This window comes from Tamandua tetradactyla, chromosome 13 (assembly GCF_023851605.1).
Source record: "Tamandua tetradactyla isolate mTamTet1 chromosome 13, mTamTet1.pri, whole genome shotgun sequence".
Taxonomy (NCBI): Eukaryota; Metazoa; Chordata; class Mammalia; order Pilosa; family Myrmecophagidae; genus Tamandua; species Tamandua tetradactyla.
In genome coordinates, this window is record NC_135339.1 from 47538349 (window position 1) to 47555866 (window position 17518).

Sequence of the window (17518 nt, forward strand, 5' to 3'; positions counted from 1 at the left end):
TCCGCGGTCCCAGCGCATCATGCCCCGCGGCCCCTGCCGCTTCCTCGGGGCTTCGGGAGCGCCCGCCGCGGCCCTGGCTGCGGCGCTGCTGTCGTCGTTGGCGCGCTGCTCGCTCCCGGAGCCGGGAGACGCGGTGGTTTCCGCGCTCAGCCCCTACTTTGGCACCAAGACCCGCTACGAGGATGCCAACCCCGGGCTGATGCTGGACCCGGAGGCACCGCGGCGGGACCCGGAGCTGCTAGAGGGGACCTGCACCCCGGTGCAGCTGGTCGCTCTCATCCGCCACGGCACCCGCCTCCCCACGGCCAAACAGATCCGCAAGCTGCGGCAGCTGCACGGGCTTCTGCAGGCCCGCGGTGCCAGTTGTGGCAAAGTGGGCGCTGCCGGCGGACGCAACCTGGGTGCCGCGCTGGCCGAGTGGCCGCTGTGGTACGCGGACTGGATGGACGGACAACTGGTGGAGAAGGGGCGGCAGGACATGCGACAGCTGGCGCTGCGTCTGGCCTCGCTCTTCCCTTCTCTCTTCAGCCGCGAAAACTACGGTCGCCTGCGGCTCGTCACCAGCTCCAAGCACCGCTGCGTGGACAGTGGAGCCGCTTTCCTGGAGGGGCTATGGCAGCACTACTACCCGGGACTGCCGCCACCGGACGTCGCAGGTGACCGCCGGGGCCCCTGGCCCGCGCTCTGTAGCATACCTCCGCTCCCTGATTGTCCCGCCTCTCCACCCCCACCTCCGACCCAGGGAGGCTCTGGGCTCTGCGGAGGCCCTAACCTCACCTACGCTCAACCTCCCTCTGTCCCCAGTCCAGCATCCCGCGAGCATTGCCCTCCCGGGGCACAGGATGTTCAGGCCTTGGTTATATGCCTTCTCATACATACATTCCTTTTTCTCGTGTATGAGGTTTTAATTTAGCACCCTTTATGTGCGGGACGCTGTAGGACACTGGGATCCCACAGGAAAGGAGACAGACGAGGTCTCTCTCGCAATTTTTTATCTCCCGTTTTAAAATAGAATTGCCCCCTCTGAGCACCACCAGCCTGTCCCTTTTTCCCCTAACCTGGCATAGCAGCTGGTTGGGCGCGCTGCTGCTGTTGTTGTTGTTGTTTATCTACAACTTTCTTCATCAGGTTTTTCTTCTGATACTAGTTGGGCTTTACTTATCAACTTTTACAGATGTTGTTTCTAGACCTACACCCTGTTTTAGGAAGCTCTCAAACGTTTTTATTGCTGACCTACTTTTTTCTTCTGTTTTATTCTTGTACATACAATGAGTTCTCCTCGTTGTAACTGTGGTCCATGGTCACAGGCATTACCTTACTGAAATCGTTTCGGTGTTTTACTAATGACTCAAGTTCCATTAAATATAATTTTGCAAAATTGAGAGATCATCTACTAGGGTTCTTTTATTTCACTCGTGAAGAAGCTAAACCCAAGTATACCTTACTAATTTTCCTTTGCTAGTTTAAATACTAGAGTCAGGTCTTCTGTTTTCCCTAGATTGCCTTAGAGGATGTTTTCATAGTCATAGGTGTAGTAGTAGTAGTAGTGGTAGTAGTGGTAGTAGTAGTAGTAGTAGTAGTAGTATGGTTGCAGCAGCAAATACTTAATACCAGCAGTGTGCTGGGTATTTATTTCATCAAATCTTCACAACAGCTCTCTGAGATAGACAGTATTTCCCCCCATCTGATAGATGATGAAATTTGAGACAGAATCATTAAATAATTTGCCCAGTCGTACAGTTAACTATAGACCCAAGAAATCTGATTTAGAGTTTGGTCTTCTAACCTCCGGCTCTACAGCTTTCATTTATCCTGTGACATACCTGGTAACAGCGTATAACACTTTTTGTGCCAGAGAGATAACAAGTAGTAATGGTTTCTTGAAAATTAGTTTTAAGGTCAGAATTGAGATAAGGAACATAACTTCAAAGCTCATGTGAAAACAAATAAATTGGAGGTAGACTGGTTTGTCTTTCTGTAGTCTCTTCCCCTCAATCATCTCCAAGCTGTTTTTCCATTGATTGTGTCATATATTACTGCCTTGGGGTAATTCACCTGGCTGATTTGTGTTGTGCTTGTTGAGTTGTGCTTTTTAAATTAAAACTTGAGTATTTCCATTGACATTGGTGAAAATTCCCCCCTCCAAAATCTGTAAAGTTAACTGAGTTTTGAAAGCGCAACTTTAACACCTAAAGCAGACTTTAATACAGCACCATGTATATAGCATATACCAAAAAGAGGCTAGTGGATCTGCTGGGGTGAGTGAATTTTTACCCTCATTTGGCATGGTGAAGATTGGCATGTGCCTTGGAATATAAAGCCAAGGATCCGAATAGTTCAGGTTGAGCCCATCCCTCATTATTTTCAGTCTTTCTGAAATTAAGCCCTTTGCCTAGCCACCTCATTATTTTCTGTAGACATTTGTTTTGCCTGTTGTTGAGGGAGGCCACTGAATTAGATTTTTGTATTCTTCAAGAAACAGAACAATCCCTTTGTTTCAGTTTTAAAAGCAGCAAGGATGAAATATCCTGATCCATTTGCGAAATCATATTTTGGGGCCATAGAAAAAAGATGAAAATTTTCATTTATTTTCCTATGGAGATATTTTAAAACTGTAATCTGTTTAGCAATTAAAGTGGGCTATCCATTTCAGGGGACTTATAAATGTGTGTATCCATTTTAGGGGCTGATAAATACATACACAACTCCAAAGCAAAATGTTAACTACATTCAATTTTCTCATAGTTTGTATACAGAAATATATTTATCTTCTATTCATGGTAAATTTTTAGGGAAATAATGACTGAGATGTGTGTATTTTGAAAATGACTGAAAACACTTAAAAGGCACTCCAGTAGTTGAAACATGATTATTGAATGCCTTTAGTACGAACCCATACATATCTGTGGCAAAATTAGGGAAGTAGCATACCATATTAAATTCTAAATGGGAAATGATCAGGGAACTTCAGTTAGAAGATAAATCAGGAGCACCCAGTACAGTGATACGCAGTAGGCCTAAAACGTAAATCTGTCTTATGCTTTTGTCAGTTTTTGTCCAAAGCAGATTATTTTACTCAAGGATAGGAAAATTAGTTGAAAAAATAAAAATTTTGGATTTTGGCTTAAAATAGAAAAGCAAATGTAATCTGTTGCATTATCTCTCACCTTTTAATTAGAAACTTTGCTAAATTTTAGTTTGCTTTCCCTAGTTTTCTGTGCCTGATAGAAACAATCTCATATAACACAGTTTTACACTTTTTATGACTTTCCCATTTAACTATTAAGACACAGTCATTTCTGTTACCTTTATTTCATTGTGTAGTATTGCTATAAGACATTTTATTCTCAATAATCTCTCTCTCTCTCTAGTCTTTTCTAGCATATTTTCTTATGCATCACAATAATAGGTTTGTTCTGTGTCTTTCTTGATCAAAATGTGCTTATTTCAGACATTCAGATGAATAGTCAGCATTCCTTTTTTACACTTGAAACAAAATTTTCAATAATCCTGGATTGCCATTTATGTTAGAGCTTTACACACACATATTCTTTTTCTTTCAGACATGGAATGTGGACTTCCAAGGATTAATGATAAACTAATGAGGTTCTTTGATCATTGTGAGAAGTTTCTAACTGAAGTAGAAAGGAATACTACAGCTCTTTACCATGTAGAAGCCTTCAAAACTGGACCAGAAATGCAAAACATTTTAAAAAAAGTTGCAGCTACTTTGCAAGTGCCAGTAAGCGATTTAAATGCAGGTAATATTCCTATTATCTTTCATTTGAATTTCCAGTTTATATAAATTTTTGAACTCTGAAAATGAAAAAATAAGGAAACAAAGTTTGTATTTCTGTATTTCTTTTAGGGTAGGGGTATATATAAAGCCTCAACTCCCACATTATTTATAAAACTGAATTTTTTCTTTATAAAGTTATATAAATGGAAAATCATAAATTTTCTAGCTTTTAAGGAAGTTCAAAAGTTAATGTTTTGAGAGGGGTAAGTTTTAGAAAGGGAAAAGCAAAGTGGTATAGTTTTTTTAGGCTTTTATACCTAGAGATGTTGAGAAAATGAGAAGTTATGTAAGTCATAAGGTATTGCAGTAGATGGGCTAACTGTGCCATTTATCATCCAAACTGTGGCACTTTTGAGGGTAAAAGGAGACACTACTAATAATGCTGAGAAAATAAGTGTGAAACTGAGGCATGTGGTCACCTAACAACGGGAATTAAGAAAAAGTAAGATTTTCTTCTGCCTTCAAAGAATTTGTAATCCATAGAGCATATGTGGACATAAATACAGACTAAGATTGTGGATTATATTATATTGGAAATAAATTACTAAAAGCCTAGAAGCAGAAGATGTTGGGAAAAGAAACTAGATTGGAATCTGTCAACCATGGTGCCTGGATGCTTTATAAGGATTTTTTTAAAATGAAGATGCCTAGATTAACATTTGAAATTAAATTTTTTCTCTTTCCCCAAACTGGCTATACTTTGGAGTCATCTGTGGAGCTTTAAAAATTACTTTGTTGGGAAATCATTCAGTCATGTAGACAAAGAATACAAGCCAATCTAAAGAACATCATATACCATCAACGTAGTTATAGCAAATTTTAGCATCATGCTTCAGTTATTTGCTTTATATCAGTTGTGGTCCCTTGGTCCATCTCCTGGATCTATTTATGTTTCTGTACAAAAAATGGAATTTAATTTTGTAAATTTTTAAACTTTTAAGAATGGTATCAAACTGTATGATATGTTTGAAATTTAGTTTTTATTCAATTTCATGTTTTTCATTTATCCAGATTAATGCATCTAATTCTAGTTCCTTGTTTTAAACTTATGTACAGAATGCCAGTGTATAATTATACTACCATCTATCCATTCTCTTGTTATTAGGCAATTAGATTTATTGAAGTTAATTTTTTTTAACTATTTTTAGTTAAATTGAATAAGCAGCGATCATTTTATGGATGGTGTAACCCAGAGCAGTTTCTTTTTGGAGGCAATATAAGCATAGTGGTAAAAGCATGGGTTCTGGGATGGGACAGTTTAGATTTGAATTTTGACTTTACTATGCTGTTTGTTAACTCCATGATCTTAGGCAATTTCCTTAATACTTCTGTGTCACAATTTTCCTTCTCTGTAAAATGGGTACAAGAATTGTACCTACTTCGTAGGATCGTTATGAGGATTATATGATATTAATTAATGCATAGCATTTAGCATTGTATCTGGCAAACTGCTTCATAAATACTTTAGATATTTAAATACTTAAAACATTTTTTTTAAATAGAGGATGTATATAGTTACCCCCAAAATAATTTTTGCTTAACAGTGAATCTGTCAGTGCATATAGCTATCTCATTCTTTTACATTCTGTGCTATTTCACAGGATATGTGATTCAGTTTCAGGGTCAACCCCAGTTAAAAAGTTATTCAAACTATATAGAATTTTTCTTCTGGATGGACCTGGAGCTAATATAATTCAAATTTTTTTAAATAAGAAAGTGTTTTCTTACTGAGGTTATTTTTTTCTTAATTTTTGACTCTTCAAAATGATGCTACAGGGAACATTCTTGTATTCTGTCTTTTGTACTTGTGAGCTTATCTATAAGATGGTAGGATTTCTAGTCAATGAACATATATATATTTACATTTTGAAGTAGACTTTCAAATTGTTCTTTGAAGGTATAGTAAAAATTTATACCAACAATGTATGAGAATGTTCATTTTCCTGTATCTCTTCCACACTGGATATTATTATTAATTTTAATTGTTGCCAATTGATTAATGAAAAATGGAGTCTAGCTCTAATCTGTGTTTTTTAATTACTTGTGCAGATGAGTGTTTTTCACATGTTAACTAGCTATTTATATTTCTTTTGAGAATTGTCTCTTTATAACTTACCCATTTTCTATTGGGCTACTTTTACGTTTTTCTTATCTTTATATGTTTGGATATATTCATTATGCATCTTTTATAATAATCTTGCCTGAAAGAGGATTAATTTTTTGCATATTATATGTTGCTAGCATTTTTTTCTTACTCTATTGCTTATCTTTTAAGTTTGTTTATAATGCCTTTGTACAGATTTAACATTTTTTATAGACTCATGTCTGTCTTCACTATGGCTTCTGAATGTTGTACTTTACCTAGAAATCTCTCTTTCTCTTTCTCTTTTTGTTTTTTGGAAAGGACAGACTAAAATGGTCTTTATTTGTAGTTGACATGATTGTCCATATAGAAAATTGTAAAGAATCTACGAAACAACTCCTGAGACTAATGAATGAGTATAGCAAGGTTGCAGGATACAATGCCAGTAAAAATAGTCAATTTCTTTCTTATTAACCAGCAATGAACAATTGGAATTTGAAATGAAAAATAATACCATTTATGAAATTACTAACAAATAAAATATTACGGTATAAATGTAACAAGATATGTATATGATTTGCATGCAGAAAATTATAAAACACTGATGAAAGAAATTAAAGATCTAAATAAATAGATATTCTGTGTTCACGGGTTGGAAGACTCAGTCTTATTAAGATATTAATTTTTGTATAGATTCAATACAAGCTACTTTATATATACTGGCAAACTGATTCTACATTTTATATGGAAAGGCAAGATATACAGGATAGTCAAACACAATATTAAAGAAAAAGAACAAAGACATAGGACTTACTGTACCTGATTTTAGTTTACTATAAGCTACAGTAATCAAAATAGTGTGCTGTTGGCAAAATAATAGACACCTAGACCAGTGGAACAAAATAGAGAGCCTGTAAAAAGACCCACATTGACTTAGCTCTCTGATTTTTGACAAAGGCTCAAAGGCATTTCAAGGAGAAAAGGTTGGTCTTTTCAACAAATGGTGCTGAAATAATTGGACAGCTATATGCAAACAAATGACTTAGAACTTCACTTTAAATAAAAGTGAATTTAAATGGATAATAGACCAAAATGTAAAATACAAATTTGTTAAAACTTTCTGAATAAAACATATGAGAAAATCTGTGTGGCTTTGAGTCTCCAATGAATTTTTAGGTACATGAAAAGAACAATCCATGAAAGAAAAAAATTGGTGTTGGACTATACTAAAATTCAATTTAAAATTTCTGCTCTGTGAAACGCATTTGAGAATGCAAAGATAAGCCACAAACTAGGAGAAAATATTTGCAAAACACATATTTGATAAAGGACTTTTAGCTAATATAAAGAACTCAAAGCTTATCAATAAGAAAACAAGCAAGCTAATTTAAAAAATGTGCAAAAGATCTGAGCACCTCACCAAAGAAGGTATGCAGATGGCAAGCAAGCATAGAAAAAGATGCGCAACATAATTTGTCACTACAGAAATGAAAATAAAGTGGCTAAAATCCAAAGTACTGAGAGTAACAATTGGTGGCAAGGATATAGCACAACAGGAACTCTCATTTATTGCTAGTGGAAATGCAGAATTGTATAGCTACTTTGGGAGACAGTTTGGCGGTTCTTACAGAGCTAAACATATTCTTACCAAACAATCCAACAACTGTGCTCCTAGGTATTTATCAAACTGATCAGAAAACTCATGTACATCCAAAAACCAGAATGTAAATGATTATAGCTACTGTATCCATAACAGATAGTTAAAAATTGGAAGCAACCAAGATGTCTTTCAGTAGATAAATGGGTAAAAAACTTTGAAACATCCATACAATGAAATACTACTCAGCAATAAAAAAGCATGAGCCAAGAAGCCACACCAAGGCATGGATGAATCTTTATGCATTTTTCTAAATGAAAGAATCCAGCCTGAAAATACTAAACACTGTATGAGTCTGTTCATACAATATTCTAGAAAAACCAAACCTGTTGAAGTGGTTAGCAGATTAGTCATTGCCTAGAGTTAGGAGGGGATTACTTAGGGTGATGAAAATATTCTGTATGATACTGTAATTAATTGTAGATGTGTGACTGCATTTGTTAAAACCCAGAGAACTTTGTAGCACAAAGAGTAAACCTCAGTGTAGGCAAATTTTAAACAATCATTTATGACGTCAGAAGATCTCAGGATGGAATACAGACTGTGACAAAAGAATCTACCTGTATTACAAGTGTAGGAAACATCATAACTAAAGGAGGTGGGGAGAGTAGATACTGACCTGTGTAACTTTAGGAATGAATGGAGACTTTAAGACAAATGAGCTATAAATGAGCAATCTGTTCTAGTTAATAAAGTTGTTTACCATTAGGGCTTAGGTTAACAGTTCTGAAACCATTATACATGTATACAAGATTCAATGGTTAAGTAAATGTATGACACGTGGTTGGAGTCAGGTTTCTCACTGTTAGACTTAGATGTTACAAATAAGCAATGACAGGAGGCTAGAATGATCCATGTGGTGATGGATTAGAATAGAAGACATAAGTATGAATTCATGTGTTGCTTTACTGTAGATATGGTTGTTTACATATAGAAATAAGTATAGCTTATTCCTAAGCTGTAGTGGTTAGTATACAATGGTTAGTAGGCACACACATGTCCTCTTTCTGACAGCTAGAGGCAGTGACACCCCAGTAGCAGTGAGCACACCTTGCACTCAGATCTTGGTTTTCAGTTCTTTTCTCATACGGGCAGGCGTTATAAATAAAATGCCTGACCAGCAGTCCTCGAAACTGTCAAGGTTATTAAAAACAACGAACAAGCTGAGAAACTGTCACAGCCAAGAAGAGTCTAAGGAGACATGGCAACTAAATGTGATATGGCATCCTGGGTGGAATCCTCACTTTCAGAGTTATCTTGTATCTCTCCCCTAAAGGATACTGCTCTCCCGATATGCTTAACTTTTTATCATTTTAGAGACTGCAAGACTTCTTTCATGTCTGTCTTGACTTGGCATTGTCTTGGCTTCCATTTCCATCTGGCAAGTTTCTGTCAGCTTCAAGACCTTCTCTGAAAAAAGGTTACTGGTCTCCAGGACACATCTGTCACATGGGAAGACACATGACTGGTGTCTACTTGTCATTCTTTCAAGGGCTTCATTGCCAGAAATACCAAGATTGTTATAATTCCCCTGTTTTGTGTTATTAAATCTCTAATCCATCTGAAATATTTTTAAGGTCCCAGAAACTGTTGAAGAAGTTAGAGAGAACATCATAATAGATGGATCAGAGTCATAACTTGTCAAGAAAGATTTTTTGGTTTAACCTTATTTTGCACGTGGGAGAACTGAGAGAGTCTAGGGTGCCTAGGAGAAAGTTGAGAGAATGCCTAGAGAAATAGTGACAGCCAACTCACATGGCCTCAGTCTTCATATCTTGCTTTTTTTCCCTTGCACTATTTCAGCGAGTTATTTGGTGAATTTTTGTTTGTTTTAGTCAGTCCCCTTCCAGTTAAAGAAAAGAATAAAGATCATTTGGGCAGATTCTCATAGTTTCGTAACTAGAACTTGAGTATGAATGAGCCAGGTTCCTCATCAAATATTATGCTCTTTACAAGCCACTATATTAAGTTAGGTATTGAGATTATAAAACGTTACTTTTATATATGCAAAATTTTCAAAGGGCTTTTATTTATATTCCTAATGAAATATTTTTTTTACTACATACTGTTTCAGAGGAATTATTTAAACTCAGGACTAGTGCTTAAAGGATGTAAGATCTGTTATGTTTTGGTTCCAGTTTCCCTGGGGATGGTGGAAAGGCAGTGAATTATAGAAAAATAAAAGTAAAAGAGACAGCCCCTATAGTTTACTTCTTTTCTCTATAACATTAAATATAAACCCGCTTCCCATTAACCAGAAAGTATTGTTTTCATTTATTACTGACAAAGACTACTTTTACAGCCCTGGTAACCATTCCCTTATCTCTGTTCCTCTAAGCCTGTATTTACCTAAAAGTAAGGTAGTCAGCTTATTAGTGGCATAAGAATCCAGATAGATTATTCTGAAACCCAGTGCCCAGATGATCAGCTAAATTTGAAAACCTGATGTGGTTACCCACCTTTCTCTCCTTTTTTAGTATGCATTTTTTCTTTGTTGCTCTCTTTCTTGACCCTCAATTTCGTCTTCCTCTTTACCCTCATTTACTTAGCCCTTTCTTTCTTCACTATCTCCTGCAGTCATGTTTTCCCTTATACAGCCCTCTTTCTGTATTCTCTTCTCCTTAGTATTATAGAATGAATTATTGTATAGAAAAAACAGTTTAATAATGTAATTTGTTATTCCTAATTTTCAAGTTGGGAACTAAAACCTTTTATAGTTTTATTTCCCCTCCCCCATTCCTCTAAAACTAACAAAGCCCAGTTATATTTTGCATATATAGAAATCCTTGCAATAGTTTTTGTAGGCTTTGGTAGGCAAATGGTGTTTTTAACAAATACATACTTTTAAAAGCAGGAAAAAAGTTACTCTTAAAATAGAGAGAAAGTTACTTTGTTTTAACTGAAGTCTGTATCTCCTGATATGTTCTTCCTAAAAGTTCTGGTGTCACTCCTTTGGATTGTACAGAACAAATCTTAATTCTTTCATAGTCAGTCAGAAACAAATTAGTCTCTTCTCCATAGTAAATGCATTCTGTGTCTAAAGCTATGCTGCACATGGCATTCTAAAAAAGATATTTTGCCTTTGGAAAATTGCAGAAAATAATAACCCACAAATATTTACCCTTTTTTTCCCCCCAGATTTAATTCAGGTAGCTTTTTTCACCTGTTCATTTGACCTGGCAGTTAAAGGTGTTAAATCTCCTTGGTGCGATGTTTTTGACATAGATGATGCAAAGGTAGGTATTTTGCAGTTTATTTGCTTTTTTTTGCATGGTTTTTTTCCTTTAATTTGAAGCATCTTTTCAGAAAACAAGTAGAGTGGGGAATATTAACTGTCTGTGGCAAACCCATAGTTTTCCTTAAATAAAGAGCAATTACTTGTTTAGATAGGTTTCATCTTACTTGTAATTGGGTTCATGAAACTGTGGAAAACATTTTTCCGTGGTAATTCAATTTCTTGGTCTGTCCCTAACTAAAACCTATGTAATCCATCATTAAATTTTTCTGCTGGCAGAGGCTGTGGAACTAATATAATCCAAATTCTTCTTTCTATAGAAAACCAAAGCTGAAAGGGGACAAATGATATTCCAAAGATCTTTTTCCTTTATAACAGTTTCCTTGAGAAATTGAGTTCTGTCTTCCACCTTCTGATGTCGTGTAATTCATCTACAACTTTTATCTCCTCACTTCATAGTCCTTTTTTTTTTTCTTTACTCATTTAGCTGTCTCACAGACTTTAACACTTCAGAAAGAGAAAGGCAAACGGGGTCTTTAGTAACTTTAAGGGAGGTAAATTCTGGTCAATTCTAGGATGTTGGGGACCAAAGAGATAAGGGAGGAGCATGTTAACTGTTTTCTTAAGTATTGTGGGTAGCACTGTTGGACAGAATTCTGGTAGATGAGAGTATAATGTATTTGTATGTATGGGTCATTCAGGATCTTAGTCATCGTTTGCATATATTTAAAACCTTCAATATTCTGTGTAAAAATAAATTATTAATTTCAATTTCAATCTCAGGTTTTGAAAAGAAGTATACTATTAGTGCTGTGGTATCTTCCATTAAAAAATGCTTTTAAGCTGAGAGCTAAAGTACACTTTTAGGTAAACAAGTGATTTATTTTCTTATGCAAGGACTTTGGTGACCAGGAACCAAACCAAGGGTGATTTGTGATTTTCAGTAGTATTGTGCTGAGGTTGGGATAGGGGTTAAGTGGAAGAAGGGAAAAGGGCTCTCAGTGAATTGTTGCTGTAAGATGCTGAGCACTAACTCTAAGGAGGTATATTGTAGTGTCCCTTTCCATACTCCTGACCTACTTTTTCTTTGTCCAGGGTACCAGTACCCTACTCACCTCTTCTAATTGCCATAATTCATTAGTTCAGAAACTTCCTGGACTCCTTTTCCTGAAGTTCCCTGTGTTTAGGATGACCATATAATTTATCTTCCATATTGGGACACTTTTGAAAGGGGTTCTGTTAATAAATATTCCAGAACAAGACTTATTTATGGTCATCATACACATGTATCAAAATTATCTGACCTCTTTTTTCTCCCTATCCAGATTGTTTTCCTAGGGAAAAAAAAAAAGCTGATAAGCATAATGAAGTGATTTTAACTATTATATAAATGACTCATGAGTGTTAACAAAAGGAAAATCTGCATTTTAACCAAGAAACTTCTTTGCCTGAAGTACTTTAGTTGGTGAAATATGGTAGGAGGTGGTTCACCTGACTGACTACCTTGTTTGCTTTCCTATTCTGAGTAACTATATCCACATGTCTCTTACTTATTAAGGCTGACAAATCCTGGTTTAAGTGCAGGATAAATTTCCCTTTGGTGCAAATACAGATCTCAGGTCATAATGAGTGTTCTAGTTTGCTAGCTGCCAGAATGCAATATACCCTAAATGGAATGGCTTTTGTGCTGGTTTGAAAGGATGTATGTACCCTAGAAAAGCTGTGTTTTAATCCTAATCCCATTTTGCGAAGACAGCCATTTTTTCTAATCCCTATTCAGTGCTATATGTTTGAGGCTGTAATTAAATCATCTCCTTGGAGATGTGACTCAATCAAGAGTGGTTATTAAACTGGATTAGGTAGAGACGTGTCTCCACCCATTCGGGTAGGTCTTGATTAGTTTACTGTACTCCTATAAAAGAGAATGACAAGAGAGAAAGCCAGGAGATTCCGAGAGAGCAGACAATGACACAGCCACGAGAAGCAGAGAGTCCACCAGCCAGCGACCTTTGGAAATGAAGAAGGAAAACGCCTCCTGGGGAGCTTCATGACAGATAACCAGGAGAGAAAGCTAGTAGATCACACAGTGCTCGCCGTCTGCCTTTCCAGATGAGAAAGAAACCCTGATGTGTTCACCATGTGCCTTACTTGAGAGAGAAACCCTGAACTTCATCGGCCTTCTTGAACCAAGGTATCCTTCCCTGGATGCCTTAGATTGGGCATTTCTGTAGACTTGTTCTAATTGGGACATTTTCTTGGCCTTAGAACTGTAAACTTGCAACTTATTAAATGCCCCTTTTTAAAAGCCATTCTGTTTCTGGTTTATTGCATTCTGGCAGCTAGCAAACCAAAACAGATTTTGGCACCAGGAGTGGGTGCTGCTGCAGTTTGCAAATACCGAACATGTTGGAACGGCTTTTTGAATGGATAAGGGGAAGATTCTGGAAGAGTTGTGAGACACTTGATAGAGAAGGCCTGGAATGCTTTGGAGAGACTCTTGGTAGAAATGTGGATTCTAAAGATACTTCTGACCAGGCTCTAGACAGAAATGAGGCATGTGTTATTGCAAACTGAAAGGAAGGTGATCCTTATTTTAAAATGGCAGATAATCTGGCAAAGTTAACTAGTGGCTTTGGCAGGAAGGCAAATTTTAAAAGCCATGAACTTGAATATTTAGCAGAAGAACATTCCAAATTAAATGTGAAAGGTGCAGTCTGGTATCTCCTCACATCTTTTAGTAAAATGTGACAGGAAAGAAATAAGGTGAGAACTGAACTCTTGGGTACAAAGAAACCAGAAATTGATGTTCTGGAAGGGAGACCTCAGAGAATAGTGCCCCATGTGAGGATTTGGACAGATGTGGAACCATTCAGCCATTTCAGAGAAAGCCAGGATTGGACATGGAGTTATCCAGAAAGGATTTGTGGAAACTTTGTATGTCTGATGGGCATGATCTGAGGGGCATGATCTGAGGCTACTGCATAGAAGGCCAATGAGAATGTTGCAGGATCTGTATAAAGAGAACCACTACCGATTAAGACAGAAGAACAGAAAAGGACACATTGGAGGAAAATCAGCTTCAGAGGCAAAACCATAGAGGCTGGGGTCTGAAGTCAAGAAGTCTCGGGCCAGGAGAACAGACCCACCCAAGAACGTGGACAGGGTGAGTTTGTCCCACAAGCAGAGTGGGCCTTCCGCCTTGTTGCGGTGGTAGAGGCATGCCACCTCAGGCCTTGGAGAGGGTAAAGCACATTCCTTGGGATTTAGGGAGAGCCTGGCTGCCACCACATGGAGGGGTTCAGTGTGTGTCCCAGAGATAGCAGAGAGCCTGGGTGCAGCCCTGATGCTTGGAAAGGTTGGAGCCGAGAAAAAAGTGGTATATTGCATTCTGGCAGCTGGCAAACCAAACAGCTTCTAAAAAGGGGAATTCAATAAGTTGCTCGTTTACAGTTCTAAAGCCAAGAAAATGTTCCAATTAAAACAAGCCTATAGAAATGTCCACTCAAAGGCATCCAGAGAAATGTACCTTGGTTCTAGAAGGCCAGTGGCATTCAGCATTTCTCTCTCAGCGGGGAGGGCACATGGCAGACATGGAGGTGTCTGCTGGGCTTTCTCTCCTGGCCTCTTGCTTGTGAAGCTCCCCAGGAGACGTTTTCCTTCTTCATCTCCAAAAGTTGCTGGCTGGTGGACTCTGCTTCGTAGTTCTGCAGCATTCTCTAGCTTTTTCCAAAATACTTCTTTTATAGGATTCCAGTAAACTAATCAAGATCCACATAGAATGGGTGGAGACATGTCTCCATCTAATTAAGTTTAATACTTACAATTGATTGAGTCACATCTCTGTGGAGATAACCTAAGCAAGTTTCCAGCCTATAGTGCTGAATAGGAATTAGAAGAAACCATCGATCCCACAAGATTGATTAGGATTAAAACATGGCTTTTTTACGGTACATAAATCTCTCAAACCAGCACAACCAGCCTCTGCTTATTCATTCTTTCATTATCTACTTGTATTTCCCACCTTTCCCCTTATTTGAGTCCCTCTTCTTTTGAACATTTTACTCTTGCTTTTTGTTCGTCATCTCTTTCTCTGCTGGGAAGTAGTTTGATATTCTGCAAAAATCCCTGAAAGTAAAAATCTGGATTCAAGTTAATCTTTCTATGCGTTGATTTCCACATCTGTTAATTAATTAGATGGGGAAATTAGGTTACTTAGGACACCCCTAGAACTCTAAGATTCTTTATGACTTGCCTTTTTCTTTTCCTTTTATTTCTTTTCCATTGCTGCTGGAACAAATTATCACAAATTTAGTGGCTTAAAAAACACAAATTTACCATGTTACAGTTCTGGAGGGCTGAAATCCAAAATGAATCTTACAGTATTAAAATCAAGATCTTGGGCAGAGCTGTGTTCTTTCTGGAGGCTTGAGGGAAAAACCATTACTTACCTTTTCTAGCTTCTAGAAGCTGCCTGCATCCTTCGCTCATGCGTCCCTCACATCACTCCACCCTCCACTTTCCATCGTCCTCCCTCCAACTCTGGCTTTGACCTTCTTGATGCCTACTTATAAGGATCCTTACGATTCCATTGGACATAGCCAAATAATCTAGGAAAATCTTCCCATCTCAAGATCCTTAATTTAATCATATCTCAAAGCCTCTTTTGTCATATCAGATATTCATAGGTTCCAAATACTAGGATGTTTCTGGGAGGGATGTATTATTCTGTTTACCACATATATAAACTTCTTTTTTTGTAGACATTGTGACACTTCACCCTTAAATACAAGGGCATGCATTTAAATAAGAACTTTCTCCTAATAATCACAATATAATTTATTTTTGCACAGTATTATTTAATATACAATCAATATCTAAATTTTCAAAGTTCCAATAAATTCCTTTGTAGTCATTTTTTAAAATTTTAAACCAAAGATCTTTTAGTCTCCTTTAATCTAAAACTGTGCTATAGCCTTTCTTTTGTTCTTGGTTCTTATAAGCAGTGCTACTATGAGACATTTTTTTACATTCTCCCTTGTGTTCTCTTGTGAATATTACTTTAGAGAAATGGAATAAAATGGACCATGGAGTATGTGTGTTTTTATGGATTTTGCCGTTTTGCCTTCTGGAATGTCTGTACCAATGCACATTCCATCTAGTGGTACCCATTTTCCCATATCCTTGGTGCACTTTTAATTATTATTATTTTTTTTATTAGAGAAGAAGTATGTTTATAGGAAAGTCTTGTAAAAAATACAACATTCCCATATATCCTCCTATTGTTGACACCTTGCATTAGTGTTGTACCTTTGTTACAATTAATGAAAGAATATTAAAATATTACTGTTAACTGTAGTCCATAGATTACATTACATATTTTTTCTAATATGTCACCCTATTAAAAATAGTGCTGTATATTTGTTATAATTCTTGAAAGAACATTCTTATATTTGTACCATTAACCACAGTACATTGTCCACAGCAGGTTTCACTGTGTTATGTACAGTTCCAATCTTCTTTCCTTTTGGTAAGATACATGATCCAAAACTTTCCCTTTCAACCACATACACAAATCGAGTGCTGTTAATTAAACTCACAATAATGTGCTACCATTACCACTGTTCCTTTCCAAACATTTATAATCAAACCAAATAGAAATTTTGCACAAATTAAGCATCAGCTCCCCATTTTCTACCCCTGTTCTATCCCCTTGTAACCTGGATTCTAGATTCTAATTCTATGGGTTTTCATCTTATAATTAGTTCATATCAGTGAGATCACACAATATTTGTTCTTTTGGGTCTGGCTTATTTCACTCATAATGTTCTCAAGATTCATCCATTTTGTCACATGTATCAAGACTTCATTCCTTTTTACAACTGAATAATATTCCATTGTATGGAATATTATGTATTTACCACATTTTATTTATGCATACATCAGTTGATGGGCTTGTGGGTTGTTTCCATTTTTTTGGCGGTTGTGAATAATTCCACTATGAACATTGGTATGTATGTGTATGTTTCACTCCCTGCTTTCAGTTCTTCTGGGTATATACCTAGTAGCAGGATTCCTGGATCATATGGCAGTTATATTCTTCGCTCTCCGAGAAACTACCAAACTCTCTTTCATAGTGGCTGCATCATTTTACCTTCCCAACAGCAGTGAATGAGTATTCCTATATTTCCATATTTTCTCAAACACTTATACTTTTCTGTTTTTTAATAGTGGCACTTCTAGGAGGTTTAAAGTGATATTTCATTTTGGTTTTGATTTGCATTTCCCAATTTTTTTCTTGATTTCCTCCTCATATTGTTCATTATTAGTGTATGTAAAGTGATATTAAGCATCTTTTCATGTGCTCTTTAACTATTTGTAATTTTTCTTTGAAAAATGTCTACTCAAGTATTTTGCCCATTTTTAAATTGGATTGTTTGTCTTTTTATTGTTGAGTTCTTATCAGATATTACGTGGTTTCCAAATATTTTTCCCATTGAGTAGATGGAGACAAAGCCTTTTCACTTTTTTGGCAAAGTCTTTTAAAGCACAAAAGTTTTTAATTTGAGGAGGTCCCATTTATCTATTTTTTTCTTCCCTGGCTTGTGCTTTGGGTGTAAGGTCTAAGAAACTATTGCCTACTACAAGATCTTGAGACTGCTTCCCTTCATTTTCTCCTAGGAGTTTTATGATCCTGGTTCTTATAATAGGCCTTTGATCCATTTTGAGTTAATTCTTTTATAAGGT

General features: G+C 36.9%; 1 protein-coding gene across 1 annotated transcript in view; it reads left to right on the forward strand.

Moving 5' to 3' along the window:
- The first annotated feature begins 7 nt into the window (after positions 1-7).
- Positions 8-17518, forward strand: part of MINPP1 (multiple inositol-polyphosphate phosphatase 1) — a 63717-nt gene continuing 46206 nt past the window's right edge. Inside the window, exons 1-3 of the mRNA XM_077125331.1 lie at positions 8-656; positions 3564-3761; positions 10678-10775. Coding sequence (XP_076981446.1) covers positions 20-656; positions 3564-3761; positions 10678-10775 — 933 coding nt within the window. The 5' untranslated portion in view covers positions 8-19. The remainder of the gene's footprint in view (positions 657-3563; positions 3762-10677; positions 10776-17518) is intronic.